The 16,264-nt window shown below is 40.1% G+C and overlaps 1 protein-coding gene across 3 annotated transcripts in view; it reads right to left on the minus strand.

Annotated features, from left to right (window-relative positions):
• TAFA1 (TAFA chemokine like family member 1) overlaps nt 1–16,264 on the minus strand; it is a 236,099-nt gene that overhangs the window by 45,958 nt on the left and 173,877 nt on the right. For 2 of the 3 annotated variants that reach the window (XM_075432474.1, XM_009936639.2), the window contains one exon: nt 2,600–2,740. In XM_075432474.1, coding sequence (XP_075288589.1) covers nt 2,600–2,740 — 141 coding nt within the window. The remainder of the gene's footprint in view (nt 1–2,599; nt 2,741–16,264) is intronic. The other variant, XM_075432472.1, reaches the window with a different exon arrangement.

Here is a 16,264-nt window from a genome sequence, read left to right on the forward strand (position 1 = left end):
CAGTTTGGCCAATGGTATTAACAGGGAAAGACTAAACTTCAGCTTGTTTTATACACACAGCTAATTAGGTGGAGATGGCTCAAGGCATTAATCAACCACAGATGGGACTGCTAACTTAGGATCTCCCACTTTTTGTCACCTCTCAAAGGTGATCAGTCTGTTTGGCTGTGAGTATACTGCTGTATCTTAACACTCATGGATTTTGAATTCATGGTTCCAAGCAAGCTTTCTTAACGATCGATTATGGCTTGAAACTGCATACAGTGTAAAACCCGATGTGAGATTAACTGGTTTTAAGCCTTTCAGTATGGAAGGTGCAGAAGGTAAAAAGTTGCAGATGACCTTTTGATATGTCCTAATGTACAAAAGAAACAGAAAATCCCAAATTCTTGTGTGAGTTAAAGTTCTGACATCAATGGGACTCCCATGGGAAGTTTTGGGAGTTTGCCTTAGCAAGAACAGAACCACTAAATAGGTAAAAGTCTTGACTTAAAACAGGTCAGGATGTCAAAAGTCACAAAACAAAGTCAGGGATAAAACAAAGGCCAAAGAAAATGCCCCTTCTATTAATTTTTATGAGCAGCATATTGGGCTTTTGAACCATTCACCAGCCATCTACAAAAGAAGCTATGGGCTGACTACAACAACTAAACTTGAAAGGGGAAGACATTCCTTTGTAGTTCACATTTGCTGGCTTTGAAGTCACTGTGAGTCTTACCAGTGACTTCAATGGGACTAGCTTGGCACTTTCATATTAGCCATTGTTTTATCCTTACTCCTTTCAAAATTCCAGACAATAACATCTCTTTTTATTGTAATCCTGACAGAGCAATTAGGCTCCAGTCCACACCTGCATCTAACTTTTTTTCTTAACACAGCATTCTTTGAGCTGCTCTTCTTTGAACAGAATTATGAGATCTGAATTAAAGGTGTCTCTCTGCTCTACCCAGTGCCTCTGTTTTTCATGACCTGCTGAAGAACATGAAATTCTTCAAGGCTTGTACAATTGATCTTTGGTTAAGACCAGCTGTAGGTTTCACCTATGGTTTTATGAGTGCGCTTAACAGAAAAAGAAAGGCTTCTTTTTATCAGGGTAATTAAGCAATAACAGAATGACAGAACACGGATTAAAGTGTAATCATTCACAGGTGCATTCATAGCATGTTTTTAGTCATGAGTTCAGAAGATGAACTGCATTGCCAGTGTAACAAGCTATGAATTACTGCCTCATAATTTAAAAATTTGAAAGCATTTTTGAAATAATAAAACATTTTCTTTCTGTCTTTAATATATAAACTGGATACGTACACACCATAAATACTCACTGAGAAAATACGAGTTTCTCATCCCTCCAAGGCACACCCAATCTCTCACCTTTTTTGTGTTGAATGCGCAAGCCTCGGAGCTTTGTCTACACAGTCGTCCAGTCCACAGCCCCCACCACACTCCTGTCTAGCTTTGGGCTACAGCTGGACCAGCCCCTGCTCTCCCTTGCTAGTACCTTTGCAGCATCTGGTTGAGAAAAGGTACCCAGGAGAAACCATTTTTCCCAATGTTTGCTTGTAGTGCTCTCCCCTTCCACCCACTTGTGGGAAAGCTGAATGCCAAGCGCTGGACCCGAAGGGGAAACGTTAGGTGCTTCCAAGCACTGCAGCTATGTCACCAGCCCTGGACATCCAGCCCTGGGCAGAGCCCACCTCAGCTCCAGCCAAAACAAGCCCTGGTTCTTTGAAGCACTTTTAGGTTGTGGGTTGGTGTAAATAACGGCACCAGAAGTTTACCGCAAAGACCAGCGAGGAATTTTCACAGGATAATCTGTTTCACAAAGCTGTTGCACAGAGGGTTTCTGCAACATGGAGCAGCTTGTTTGAGAATGGTAACTAATGGGATTAGTACCACTTACTCCCCATCTCCTTACGCGATTTGTATTTCTCTGAGCACTTCCAATCCGCGGCTCTCTCCCCGGCTGCTGCATATTTTCACCTTGCAACACTGGCAGGGGAGCCCCAGAGAGGAATAGACCCTGTGGAGCTAGACCTGATATGAACCCCAAACACAAACAACATGGTGTTTTTCCTTCAGCAAAAAAATCCCCATGACAAGAAACAGCACCAGTGATTTCAAAAGACAAAGATTTTTTTCCTAGCTTTCTGTAATGTTCGTTACAGGACAAGACCGCAGGATTCATTTATTTATCTTTTTTACCACTGAGTTTTCAAATGGCTAATTAAACCAAAATGAACGGCTGTGTTCTTTGAAATACTTGTGAATCAAAACTAATGTGACACCAGAGGGGCTCTGTGAAGTGACGTAAGGGATAATTTTGTCCGTTTTTTTATTAAGGGCTTGATCCTGCAAGATAATCTGTTATCTAAGCACCTGTACTGGACGGTATACTCTCATATTTGTGAGTAAATGTTGATGTGATCCATCTGCACAGAACCATGCACCAAAGTAGCAGGCAAGGTCGCGTAAATGTATACCTATGCTTATAGATTTTTCTGTTTTGTTAAATACAGAACACAACAAAGTTCCTATGCATAAACTATAGACTGGATGGTACACAAATAGAGACATATATAGAGGAGGAGCTACTTGCCATCAACACAGGAAGGTCTGTTTCTTGTAGTCCCAGCCACTTTCCCAGGTAGACAGGAGCATTTTACTGTTTGTGATCTTTCCTCAATTCGATTCTTATTACAGCATCTGTGTGCTGCTATAACTTCACACGTTCCTCCTTCTGGCAAAAAAAGAAAGAAGAGAAAAAGAAAAAAAAGAAAAAGAGAATATTGACACTCAGATTAGGAAGAGCAGCAGTGGCTAATCAAAGCACCCAGGCGTGCTCCTGTCTGTGTCTCTGCATGGCTTCTGTACCGGTGGGATTACAACGTTATTACTCCCATTATGTGTGCTCCTGAATAAGACAGGTGCTGCTATACTTCAGTTTTAATAGGAAATGCAGATAAATGTCACCCTACAGTAGATATAGCTTGCCTGTCTTATGTTAGCAGCTTCTCTGACATCAGCAGTATTTTTGGCCTAAAAATGACAGTCAAGCTCTGGGCCTGAAGAAATGTAGGTAACGTACTAGAGTAAATATGCAACAACCGTTGGCTGATTTTATGCTTTTAATATTGGAGGCCTCTTCCCCAAATATTCTCTTGTACAAGGACAAGGGCAAAGGGAATCCATCTAGAAATAAGCTTTTTCTCCAAATATTTGATTCTATACTTAGAGACCTTAAGGAATGGCAATCAGCCGCTGCAAATTACAGGATGGTCCAACAGCACTTCCCTTTGATGCCCCACTCACTAAAATGGCAGTTTTTAGGGCAGGAACCTTCCCCTTGTGTGCAAGGTCACCAGGCTTAATTTGTCTTTGCCCTAATTGTTCTTTATGAGCATTTGCAATAGTTTGATGAGGTGGAGAACACAAAGGAGTGATAGACAGATAGACGGTGGCTTAGGGTTTGTGAATACTTGGTGTCTGTGGCATATGCTATGCACAGAAATGAAGTGTCAAGTGTATTATTCCCATTCACTTCAGCAGTGCGGCACAAGGAGATGAGACACCACGGTGGGCTAATGCACTGCCCAAGTAATTTCTTGATTCCTCCATTCAGATTTTGTTTAGCTCATAATCACCAAGTATTTAATGGTGCCAGTCTGTTCCCCAGAGATATTTGGCTACTTTATGAAATTGCGGCATAAATTTGGCAGGATTTGTTTAAACTTAGCACAAAACATCGTGCACAGCCTACAAAAGAGCAGGATTTGTAAGAAGGTTTGCTAGAAAAGCATTACTTTATGCCACTATGAAATGCTAACGGTATGTTGCTTTTACTATAGCATAAAAAGCATTATTCTTATCTTTGGCTTTCACTCTTCTTTTTGAAACGTCTTTGGGAGCTTTTGAACATGATAGTAACCCTGCAGCCAGGTAAGAGAAAGGTAGTGTGGAGATGCTGATCTACTTCTGGCTGTGAACAAGGGATTTTGGAAGAAGTCTGGGAGTCCAGTGGCTTCTCCATGCATAGGAGTGAGTCCTGTTACCTGGTGATTCTACAGCTGTGGTATTTCTGTAGTGAAGAACTGGGGTAGACGAGCAGGGAGGAATCTCCCTCGACTATCTGCTGCTAAGGTCATATGGTCGTGTGCCATAAGGTGTACCCACTGTATTAAGTGGTACAAAATCTACTAACAAACAAGGGCTCCACAAAGTGTGGAAATGTTTTATAATATTAAATTTTCAAGCAACTGACCTTCCAGAGTGAGTCAGGGATGAAAGCCTATGAACATCCATTAGGGAAAATGAGTTTAGGTTGCGTGGTCATGGGCTTAAGCACTGATGAGTTTGCAAGCATGAGACGACTAAATCTGCAGTAAATATTTAACTCATTTGGAGAGAAATGCTGCTTCATGTCATATTAGGTGCATTTGCCCTGCTGACACAAGCTTTTTGAAAGCCCATAGGTGCCCCAGAAGAGAGAACCCAACAATTCAGAAAGCCATCAACTGACAAATAGTCTTTTAAGTGTCTCTTAGGAGTAAGAGGAATTGTGACAACCAATTCGGGCCCAAATGCTTGTATTTTTCTATAAAGTAATTCTTCATATAAACTCCCTGTTCCCTCATCCAAATCATATTGAAAGCAATGAAAAGATTCTCATTGGCTTAATTCATCTTATGGTCATGCCCTAAGAGAAGAAAGATTTGTGATTTTATTGACTGCAACCTCAACAATAAAGATAATGTATGCAATAATCAGCATTTCTAAATTTGGACTACATAGATTGTGTGGTAAATATCTATTAATAAGCTAAATGTTTAATTTTCTCTATTAATTTGCTGTATGAGCACTAATAACCACATGAGATAGTCTTGCTTATTTGGTTATCTATTCCAAATAATAGGTTGTGGTGGATAAGCTTTATAACACCTTTAATTGTTATGTGGAAGCTCAAGTTGCTGCAGCAATAAAGAATTTAACTCAAAGTGTATAGTTGTTTAGGAGTGGCAAAACATAATGAAACTATAAAAGCAATGAAAAAACACTTTTTTTACCACCAGACAGTTAAGTACATTAATTGGAACTTTTATCTGCAAGGACTGTAACTGTAATGCAAATAATAATAACAACAATAAAAAGACCCTTTTAAGTGCAGACACAGAAGAAAAAATCCATCTCACTTGGAGAACCTTATGCATGTTACACACCCGGTTTTCCTGGAAAATTTGTTACGTGGGGTCAGACTTTTCCATTCAAGCATGTTTAGCCTATGAATGACTACTGGACAGCACTGAATGCAATGTGTTTTGCTGTTCTATGCTCTAGCAACCATGCATATACACACTAGACTTTTAAAAAGCCATATATGAAATAGTACCCAGACAAATACAAATGGACACAGTGAGACTAGGAAAAAAACTCATTGAAAAAGCACACTCTTGATTACATTAGTCACAGAAATATATGTACCACAAACACATTGAGGGGGGCACACGTTCAACTTAGATCTCCATTCCAGCTGTATAAATGAGGAAACAAGTTAGAGCGTGCAGAGGAACATGAATCAATCCTCAGTTTCCACTGAAAAAAAATTTAACTTGTTCAGATATATATATGTGAAGTACCTTTCTATTCTGTGATTTTATTTTTTTATTTTCAACTTTCTATTTCGGGGAGGGGAGGGGAGCACCAAGAAGTGTTGTAATACCAACATCTGAGGACTTCTGCTCCTGAACTAGTGATTTTTTTTCTCAGTGGTTCTTCTATTATGGGAAGACATGGAGATATGTTACAGTGCTGGGAGTCCTGAACAAATGTGAATTATTGACCCGATAGGCTGTGAGTTCAGCAAAAGTTTAAATCCTTGTCACAAAGAACAGACGTGTCTTTTTTTGGAACTTTATGGTCTATTGAGCTAAGGTAGCCTCTGGCTTTATTTCTACAATAACAGCCGCATCCAACTCATTGAAGTCAATAGGGGATTTGCCACTGATCTTAAAAGGAGAGGGAAGGGTCCTAAAATCCTCTAAGTAAGTGTCTTTTGAATGTTTTGTTGACAGTTACATTTCATGAAGTGGTTGCTTTATCCACCTGGCAAGAAAAATAGCTAGTGTTTTTTTAATTCCCTTCTGCCCCAAGAAAACCAGAAAAAGAAATGGAACAGGAATTTGCAAATCAGGAATAGCTTTGCTCTTTCCTCAAGAAGCTTTGGAGATGAATGAAAATGTCCTAACATGACTTACATCCTTTTCACAGCAAACACTAGCAGGACTTGATAGTAAGAACAGTTAATCCTTTCCGAGTGCTCAGTTCAACAGGATGCCCTGAACTTTGCATGAAGGAAGTGTCATGCCTATCAAAGCAAGAGAACTGGCTGCTGGGAAGGATTCTGGGCTGCTGAAGATTGCAACTATTTGTGGTGTTACGACTCTGCTCATATTTCCTAGCCTTCTGGAATCTTTCTTCTGCATAGGCTTAAGATATGAAACTGCAGAAATTATCCATCATTCTTACTGTAAAACAGGGACAACTGTTTGTTACTCCTGCAAATGGTTTAATTCTAGTGGAGGACACTAAACTCCTGAAAACACGTTCATTTTTATTTCTACTATAAAGCCACCCTGAGTTTACACACCGCAGAGTGAAATATTTTATCATAAGCATGAACCTACTGTATGTGGCTGTGATTTAAAATATCTAATCATCTATAGGGTCTGAGTACACGCCTGGCAGAAGCCAAAAAGCCATCTTCTAGTCATCTCTGTTTTTTATTTCTCTAGCTGAGAGGTAATAATAAAAGCATATTTTGCACTTCAAAATTATAACTCGCTTCTGTATTCTAGCCAAGACTAAACTTACCAGTAAACAAACATAAAAAAGGCAAACAGCAGTACTGATTTGTGTTATACATTGTGGAAGTCATTAACTATGACTCAGGTAGCAAAACTTATACGTTCTCTCTTTGACAGTGATGACAATTTAATAGTATTTGACTCTGCTGAGTTACATGGAGCATCCTGCAGCAATGAGAGGGGTTGTTTATCAAAATGATAAACCTGTTTTCATTCCCTCCTTGGCTGCATGTATGTGATCAGAAGTCTAAGGCCATCAAGAATTCACTTATTCTGGCCACCAGGCAGACATTAAGCTATTCAGGACCATCTGTGCTTGAAATGAGTTCCACTTAATGGACCTTCCTAGGGCAGGTCAGCCATAATGAATGCACGTGTGCATGAATGCATGAGCAAAGCACCGGATCAGTGAGACTCCTTGGGTTGTTTGGCGGAGGCACAGACGGTTGATAGATAAGATACGCCTTTCTTTTGGGGGTCATATACCCGGTGATTTTAGAATTCAGATTCTCTGTTACATTTGCTTCTACCTCATTGTCAATGCACGATGCAACCTAATCCAGTTGAAGGTTGTTGTAAGAACTTATTCATGTTACTTGCAAAAAAATAGTGATACCCAAGCAACTTCATAGGCTTTTCTGATCGAATCCTGCCCTCTGGTAAATCATAAGCAACTCACCACGGGAATATGAGCAAAGGAAATCATATGGACCAATTCTATCCACGTTTCCAGAGAGTTCATGAGAAGCATCCCCGGTTTTCCTAGCTCTGTGTATTTATAAAGCCTCATCTAGACAGTCTATGTTCCAGTGTTGTCATCCTGTTTGGGGTCATATACCCAGTGACGTTATTCTGATAAATGCTTAAGTACTGCAGATATTGCTAAACCTAAGAGATCACAGAAAACTTTAAACAGAGTTGAAGTTCTTTAGATTTCAAGGAAATGTTTAACAACACGACAGTAAAAAAATTCATCGGACACTTGAAGACTTTCAGAAAAAGTGCCTACAGAAACTAATAGGTTAAAAAATTTGCATCCTTGCCACCTTACATCTTTATACAAACATCCTAGAGAAAGAAAAGGCAATGCTGTGATAGCCATTCTTACATTTGCTAAAAAGGATTCAGATTTGGGGGCTGCAGTCTGAAGGGTTTGCAGTTTGAATAAGCTTTGGAAACTTCCCAGGTGTAATTAATACATTCATAAGCTCTAATCAAAATGTTTATGCCAGCTAATGTGCCAGAACTACAGACTACACTGAGCTCAGGGGAAAATACTATACTTTTCTTTACTTTAATAAATAATAAGCCACTACTATGTTACTTACAAAACAACATTTTTGCTTCTAATTGGAATATGTAACAGATGGAAAAACAAAGTCCCATGCTACTGCACAAGCCACTTCATAAGTGAACAAATAAAAGACGCCTCATAGCTTCGGTGCAATTACCCTCCAACTTTTTTACATATAATCCACTGACATGCAGTATCTGCTCCAGAAGAAAAAGGATCAAGCTTACGGGATGCATTTCTGCACACAGAGTCTGCATTTGTGTCCATAGAGAGTGACAACAGTTGCAGAGCAATCAGACAGGGCTGAGGGTTTTTACTCTTTTTGTAAGATCGAGGCTAACTGCACCTCAGCTGCCCGAGTGCCATCAGTTCCAACGAAGTTACAAAATAGCTGAATTTGGCCCATGAACGTTAAGTAGCACAAAGATACCATCAAAAAATGAACCCAAGTATAAAAAGTCAGCATTAAGCTGTAGCTAATTCTTCTCCATTATGATAATCGATACAAATAGATTCATGGACTACCCATTATATATGGAATTACAATAACTATGGGAATTTGTAATGCACTGCACATGCTCCACAAGCCTCCTAGTTATATGCTGGATTTTTTTTTTTTTGCCCAGTGGATCAGAATAGGTTGCAGTGGTCTGTTTCCTAAATTTATATTTATATTTTCATTAATATTCAGTATTTTCATTGCTCATTATGTGGGATAGATATTATTTGCAGTTTGGGAAGGCTCTATGCAACTGCAGTAACGTAAGCGATTCCCGCTGTGGGTCATTAAGTTTTAGGTTGGGATATTATTTTCTCGAATGTTGTTGCTAGGAAGGGGTTCTGGAGACACAAGGTACCTCCTCTAAAGCAAATGCTATTTGTTTACAAAAGACCAGAACAAGTAGTTCCATGAGGAGTATGGCTAGCAAAATTTGGTTTCTGTTGGATTTGCATCTTGCAGTTCATTTCAAATTACTATTGAAGCTTTTTCCCACGTCTAGGTCATGTAAAAGAGTGCTCGTGGAGCTCACAGCTCAGCCGGGAGACTGTGGGACTCTTTCCTGGTGGGTGGTGCGACATTCCCGTTCGTTCAGGCCCCGATTCCTGTATCACTGATATATAATGACTCTATTTCTAGTCAGACCAGAAATGTTATTGTCTTGGTTCTTATTGACCCGTTGCACACGTGGTCAGAATCTGGAGAAGAACTGTTGGACAAAACAGATCAGGTTCAGATGGAAATCAGTTTCATACTAAGCCAAAGATTTGACAGATTCTGGAGTCAGAATTCATAAGCTAAGAGGGGCAATGTGCATGCAGCACAGGCATCTCAGGTTATTTACGGTGCTATAAGCTGATTTTCTAACAGTAGTTTATGCAGAAAAGGCCATTTCCATGAAATCAAACTTTTCTACAAAAATCCATAACAAAAGAATTTCTAGAGGAAAATAATATCTGTAAAATACTTTGTTCAGCAGACTGTTAACATTGCGTTTGAGTTTTAATTCTTTTTTTTTTTTTTTAATTTGTATTTTCTTTCCCATTCAGTATAATAGGGGAAGCAGGGATATGCAAAGCTCTAATTAGTACATGGATTTGTAGTCTTTTACAATTTTCTGCTAATGCTCTCTGCCATCAGTCACAGGAGGCTTTTTATCCAAGAGATTTACAGATTCTTAGACTTACACCCAGAGTAGATTCTGATCATCAAGAACTGGTTTCTTCACAGAAATTAAAAAGAAGTATTTTTTGTAAAGGAGAAATGGTACAGATTCTACTCTTAAATTCACAAAGAAAACCCAGAGCACACCAAGGTATCAGATGTGGGTGGATCTAGGGCAGGCTTATGGATTTCCATATCAAACCAATATACACACTAGAGAACAGGTCTTACTACTAAAAAGCCTTGCAAATTGATCTCCTGAGAAATTTGCACAGGACCTTATTCTTATGCATATTTAAAAAAAAAATCACTTAAAGATGAATCAAAGGAAAAAATGGTATCCAGAAAAACAAGTCTTCTAGCAGCTACTGCCTCTGGCACACTGCATCTCAAATGGCAGCATCGGCTGAAGTATGCAGGGGGACAACAGGGCAAGAGTGGCTGGAGAGGAATGCTGATGAGGAATTTGCTTCTAGCTGTTATTGAAGCAGAGTTCTGGGTGGTTTTAATTATGATGTTGCACGTACGTGTACAGTATACACATATGCAAAAATGAGAGAGTTTATGAGAAAATCCCACCTATCGCGTGTGTGTGCTGTCCCTGACAGACAGCAGAGCAAAAGCAATCAGGCAGAGCTGCCTGCAGAGGACCATACACATACCCCATACGTTTGATTGCTTTTTTGTCACAGGGAGCATTGAAAGTGAATTGTAATAGGTACTATTAGCACTCTCGTATTGATGGACTACAAAAAAGCAGATATGTAACCCGCGAGGCAGCCAAGAATCCAGTGTTCTCTTAGTGGGGATCTTCAGCTGTTTAATGAGATTTTTTTTTACTTCAAAGGGACATTAACTTACAGAAACTTTGATAAATAGAGGTTAGAAATTAGAAATTGTGGTGAGATTTACAGCTCCAGAATGCCATTAAGAGATGTATATGAAGAGGTAGGACTTTGAAAATACAGAAAGAGAACGTTATTTTTGAGAAATAGTTTAAGTTCCATATCAAAAAGTAATAGACATTATGACTCGAAATTTCATTGACTTTCAGTGAGATATGACACTCCTGAAAGTCTATATCACTTGTAGATAGGATTTCTTGGCCTAAATGATGTAGGCCTAGTAAGGCTGAGGATAAAATCTGGACGTATCTTTAAAAAAATCTTGCCCTTAGTCACTTGGGTGGTTTGGAAAATTTAATACCTGATTTGTCAGAGAGGATAAAAAAACCAGTTTGAGTGAAATAAATGTAATATGCCTGCACTGAAGCAGTGCTCCTCCTATAACTTAAACTGCATGCAGCAGTATAAAACTAGAGATTAAAAAGACCTACTATGCTATTCTGATCATTGCTTTGCAGATGCACAGTTCTTCCTCAGAACAAATTTTCTAGGTAACAAAGCTGTGGAGAAATGAACATTTCTGCTGCTGAACAGAAATGAACATTTCCAATATTGGCGTTTCCAGTTCCTTGCCAGAGCACAGTGAAAATCCAAAGTGGAATTAGGGCTGAAAATATCATAACAACAAAATTTGGGTGAACCACAGAATATTGTTCTTGGGGTCTCAGAATACTGTTCTTCTAACTGCTGCCAGCAAAAGGCATCCAAAGAATGGATGTTAAGTTAAATGAGTCTTAGAAAAGGCACATAATGAAAGGAAGACAGGATAACTCTCTTTTCAGATGGAATAATTAGGCCGACAAGAAATCTGTGATTTAGGCACAGCTGCTGATAAGAAATTAATATAGAAGTGTGCATGAGAAGTAGTTACTAAGAAAGGATTTAGAAATTATTCTGTGTCAACCATGTGAGCACTGTTTGGTCCTGCCAGACTCTCACTCTTGCCCAACAGGCTATCCCTGAGCACCTGGACGTTACCAGATCTCTAAAACTGCCTAATTCTTTTATTAAATGCCTTTATCTTCAGACTACTTTCCAAACTGAGAAACTTTATTACTTTTCCCCTCAACCTCAAAAGAGACCCAAAATTTCTTATTACACTCATAGGCATATTCTTTATAGTTTCATATGATACATGAAATTCTCACACCTCACAGAATCACAGAATGGGAGGGGTTGGAAAGGACCTCTGTGGGTCATCTAGTCCAACCCTCCTTCCGAAGCAGGGTCACCCAGAGCAGGCTGCACAGGACCTTGTCCAGGCGGGTCTTGAATATCTCCAGAGAAGGAGACTCCACAACCTCCTTGGGCAACCTGTTCCAGTGCTCTGTCACCCTCAGAGGGAAGAAGTTCTTCCTCATGTTCAGACGGAACTTCCTCTGCTTCAGTCTGTGCCCATTGCCCCTTGCCCTGCCACTGGGCACCACTGAAAAGAGTCTGGCCCCGTCCTCTTGACACCCACCCTTCAGATACTTATAAGCATTTATAAGGTCCCCTCGCAGCCTTCTCTTCTTCAGGCTAAACAAGCCCAGCTCCCTCAGCCTCTCCTCGTAGGAGAGATGCTCCAGTCCCCTTATCATCCTCGTAGCCCTCTGCTGTACGCTGTCCAGCAGCTCCTCATCTTTCTTGAAGTGGGGAGCCCAGAACTGGACACAGTACTCCAGATGGGGCCTCACTAGGGCAGAGTAGAGGGGAAAGAGAACCTCCCTCGACCTGCTGGCCACACTCCTCCTAATGCATCCCAGGATCCCATTGGCCTTCTTGGCAGCCAGGGCACACTGCTGGCTCATGGTCAACCTGTCATCCACCAGGACACCCAGGTCCCTCTCCATAGAGCTGCTCTCCAGCAGGTCAGCCCCAACCCTGTACTGGTGCATGGGGTTGTTCCTCCCCAGGTGCAGGACCCTGCACTTGCCCTTGTTGAACCTCATCAGGTTCCTCTCTGCCCAACTTTCCAGCCTGTCCAGGTCATGCTGAATGGCAGCACAGCCTGCTAGTGTATCTATCCACCACGCCTCCCAGTTCTGTGTCATCAGCAAACTTGCTGAGGGTACACTCTAATTCTTCATTCAGGTCATTGATCAAGAAGTTAAAAAAGACTGGGCCCAGTACTGACCCCTGGGGGACACCACTAGTTACCGGCCTGCAACTAGACTCAGCCCCGCTGATGGCAACCCTCTGAGTTCTGCCATTCAGCCAGTTCTCAATCCACCTCACCAACCACTCATCCAGTCCACGCATCCTAGGAGGATGTGATGAGAGACAGTGTCAAAAGCCTTGCTGAAGCTGAGGTAGACAACATCCACGGCTCTCCCCTCATCTACCCAGCCGGTCATGCCATCGTAGAAAGCTATCAGATTGGTCAAGCATGATTTCCCCTTGGTGAATCCATGCTGACTACTCCTTATAACCTTCTTTTCCTCCACTTGCTTGATGATGACCTCCAGGATGAGTTGCTCCATCACCTTTCCCGGGATGGATGTGAGGCTGACCGACCTGTAGTTCCCTAGGTTCACTTGTAGGATTTCTTTTTAATATTCATAAATAAATCTACTGATTACAAAGAAGATCAGCAATAACCAACTTCAAAATCCAGGCTTTCAGTCGAGACAAAATGATGGAAAAGTAGAACAATGCTGTTCCATACAGTTTGTCTTTTGATATGATTGCTGAAGATAAATTCATCCCCAGATAATTTTATCCACTAAGGTGATCAGCCTATGGAGATACTACAGTGTGTTTACTGAGCAGAGTAACATAGTTTATGGTAATGCTTTTGTCATGCTTTATAAATGTGTGAGGTGGTTTTTATGAAGTAGTTAGATAAGGGGTGGCGAAAGTAATGTGATCCATAAAGAACGTACAGTGATGAAGAGTTAGGATTGCAGAGATACTACAGGCAGAACGATGTAGAGAATTATGCCCAGTGAAGAAGCCACATTAATCTTTCAAAGAACAGCAATAAATAAAATAACAAGGAGGAACGGGACTAAACGAATTTGGCCAATGTATAAACCTGAGATGTAGGGTGGGATCAAAGTGAAGATCTTTTGAATGGGATCTCTTACAGATGAATTGTCTTACTATAGTGGCAGTAACATTCTCGTCAATGGGGTTGACCACGTGTTACAAAACCCATGAGAAGCAAAACAAAGCACCATAAGTTACAGCATATGTAATGAAAATGTCACTATACAGGTGCTGCGTGCCATGAGAAGCAGCAGTAAATTCTATCCTCTGCTGCAGCTAAGCAATGTCAAGCAAATATTTCTCAACCATTTTTCACTGGACAAGTGTGCACATTATCCCACCCCATATATTCCTAGAGTCATTCACACTGTGATCACCAGTAGAGATTCTAGTCTACATTTGAGTAGGAAATGATACCTTTGCCAGGAACTGACAGTACAATGGTAGAGAAGGACAGAGGATGAAACTGAAGGAACAGAAGCAATCAGTCATTTTTGCATAGAAAGCATTTTACACTGCATATATTATCCGTAGCAGAAGAACCTGGTAGTCTCCAGCCTAAGGAATTTATAGCACACTCATTACTGAACTTTATTTAGCTTCAAACACAGTCAAACACTTCAGTAAATGTTACAGACTGGATATTTGAACAGCAATATTTTAATTTTCAGACTACTATACTGTGGTTATAAATTAATGACTTAAATAAATTCTCTTTCAAAAAAATCTATTTCATCCAGACCTAAGCATGATTAAGCTCTTTCACTACTGGTCAAGACCAAACTACAACTGAGGAAGAGAGCGCGAAGCAGAGGATGATGTGGGATTCAGACCTTACTGTTCTCAAAATTTAACTCTTCATTGCGGCCACTTCTAGGGGAAGCCTTAGCGGAAGGGTGGTTGCCTCCTCCTCACCAAAATCTTAAGGGAGAGGACAATGGCAATATTTTATTTCATCGTAACTTTTAATTCCTCTTATTTTATTCTTTTTGTTTCATATCAGTGTGATTCACCTCAAACAAAACAAGTCTGACTGATTTTCCCTTTTTCCGAACTACTTCAAACATTCACAAGAGTTCCTTTCCCCTACATTTTCCCACAGTCACTATCCTGAGCTGCCTTTTTCGCATCAGTCTCCATGTTTTGATGTCTCTCTCCTCCTTGTTTCTGTTGATGAGCGATATTTTATTTCCTGTCACCTTGATTTGCTCTGTCTTTCCACTCCAGTTCTCAGCATACAATTCTAACCATGATTTATTCTGGTTCCCTTCTCTCTCTCTATTTTTACCTTTATTGTAACTGCATTGAATGTTTCTCTCTTTGACAATTTCTTTCTCATCTCTCTTGAAGCTTCTGGTGAACAACACAATGCAGCACTACCTCCTAATAATTGATCATCTGGCTTCTGTTCAGACTTGTACTGCTTCTTTGAATACATGTGCAATTCAGTTCACTCTGTTCCCTTATAATGTGAATAAAAAGGGCTGCATACTTGAGTGGAAATACATGAAGTCTAGTGAGCAAATAATTTCCTACTTTGAAAGCAATGTGTGTTACATTACAGCATTGGCTTGAAATTCATACTAATTTATCTTTTATTAAACAGTAGCAGTGTGCAGGAAGCTCTGCAGTTAGCAGAACCAAAGAGGTCAGGCAGAAATGCTTTTATTTTTCTCTTTCCTGTTTACCCTTGGTAATGATCAGTACTCATCCAAATACTATCTCTGGGAATTTAGCATCAGCTTTTTAAATTAAAAGTTACATTCTAAACAGATTTTTTTTTTTTACTAAAACCTTTTTGGTGAAAAACATTTACACTTCATTGACAAACATCAATAAATTTCAATTCACGATAAAATACATATGTCTTGGGAGGGGGTTATAATTCGTATAACTCAACTACTTTTAGCTAATGATTTCCAGTTTCTTTCCTATATATATTACTACTGCCAAGAAACCTCATGCCATATCCATATCCTTATCAGAAAAGGGAAAGTATCTTGAAAGCCGAAGTTTAGACAGAGAAGGAAATAGGAAATTACTTGAACTATGTCTCTTATGATCATGAAGCTGCCATTTTACATTTAAAAAAATTCAATATTTAGTCCAAAATAAATCAAACCATATATTTTCAAGGCAATCATGCAAAAAAAACCCCAACCCGCCCCCAAAAAAGCACGTGGCCTTATGCATGTACTGCAACTTCCTAAGGAAAAGCAGCTGGTCTAATGTGCTGCAGCTGCTGTGCCAACTGCCGCACTGCACACAAATGGTTCTCCTTCCCTCAATTCGAATCCCTGATGTGTGTCCAGCTTTGTCCTCTTTTGAGCTAGTTGGAAAAACATTATTTAATTCAACCCCAAATACTCTGCTTCAGATAGATAGGGTTTAACTGCCACCCCACAGGGTTCAAGTGAATCCAGGGTGTGCGGCTTCGGATGAGTCCCACCAGAGAAACTGCCCTAATGCTCTGAGCCTTCAGTTCAGCTACATGAATTTCCAGTCTTGAAAGTTGGATAATTCTGGATATAAACTGGGCTCTCATTACAAATAAAAAAAATGAGAAGTGCCT

This window comes from Opisthocomus hoazin, chromosome 11 (assembly GCF_030867145.1).
Source record: "Opisthocomus hoazin isolate bOpiHoa1 chromosome 11, bOpiHoa1.hap1, whole genome shotgun sequence".
NCBI classification, from domain to species: domain Eukaryota; kingdom Metazoa; phylum Chordata; class Aves; order Opisthocomiformes; family Opisthocomidae; genus Opisthocomus; species Opisthocomus hoazin.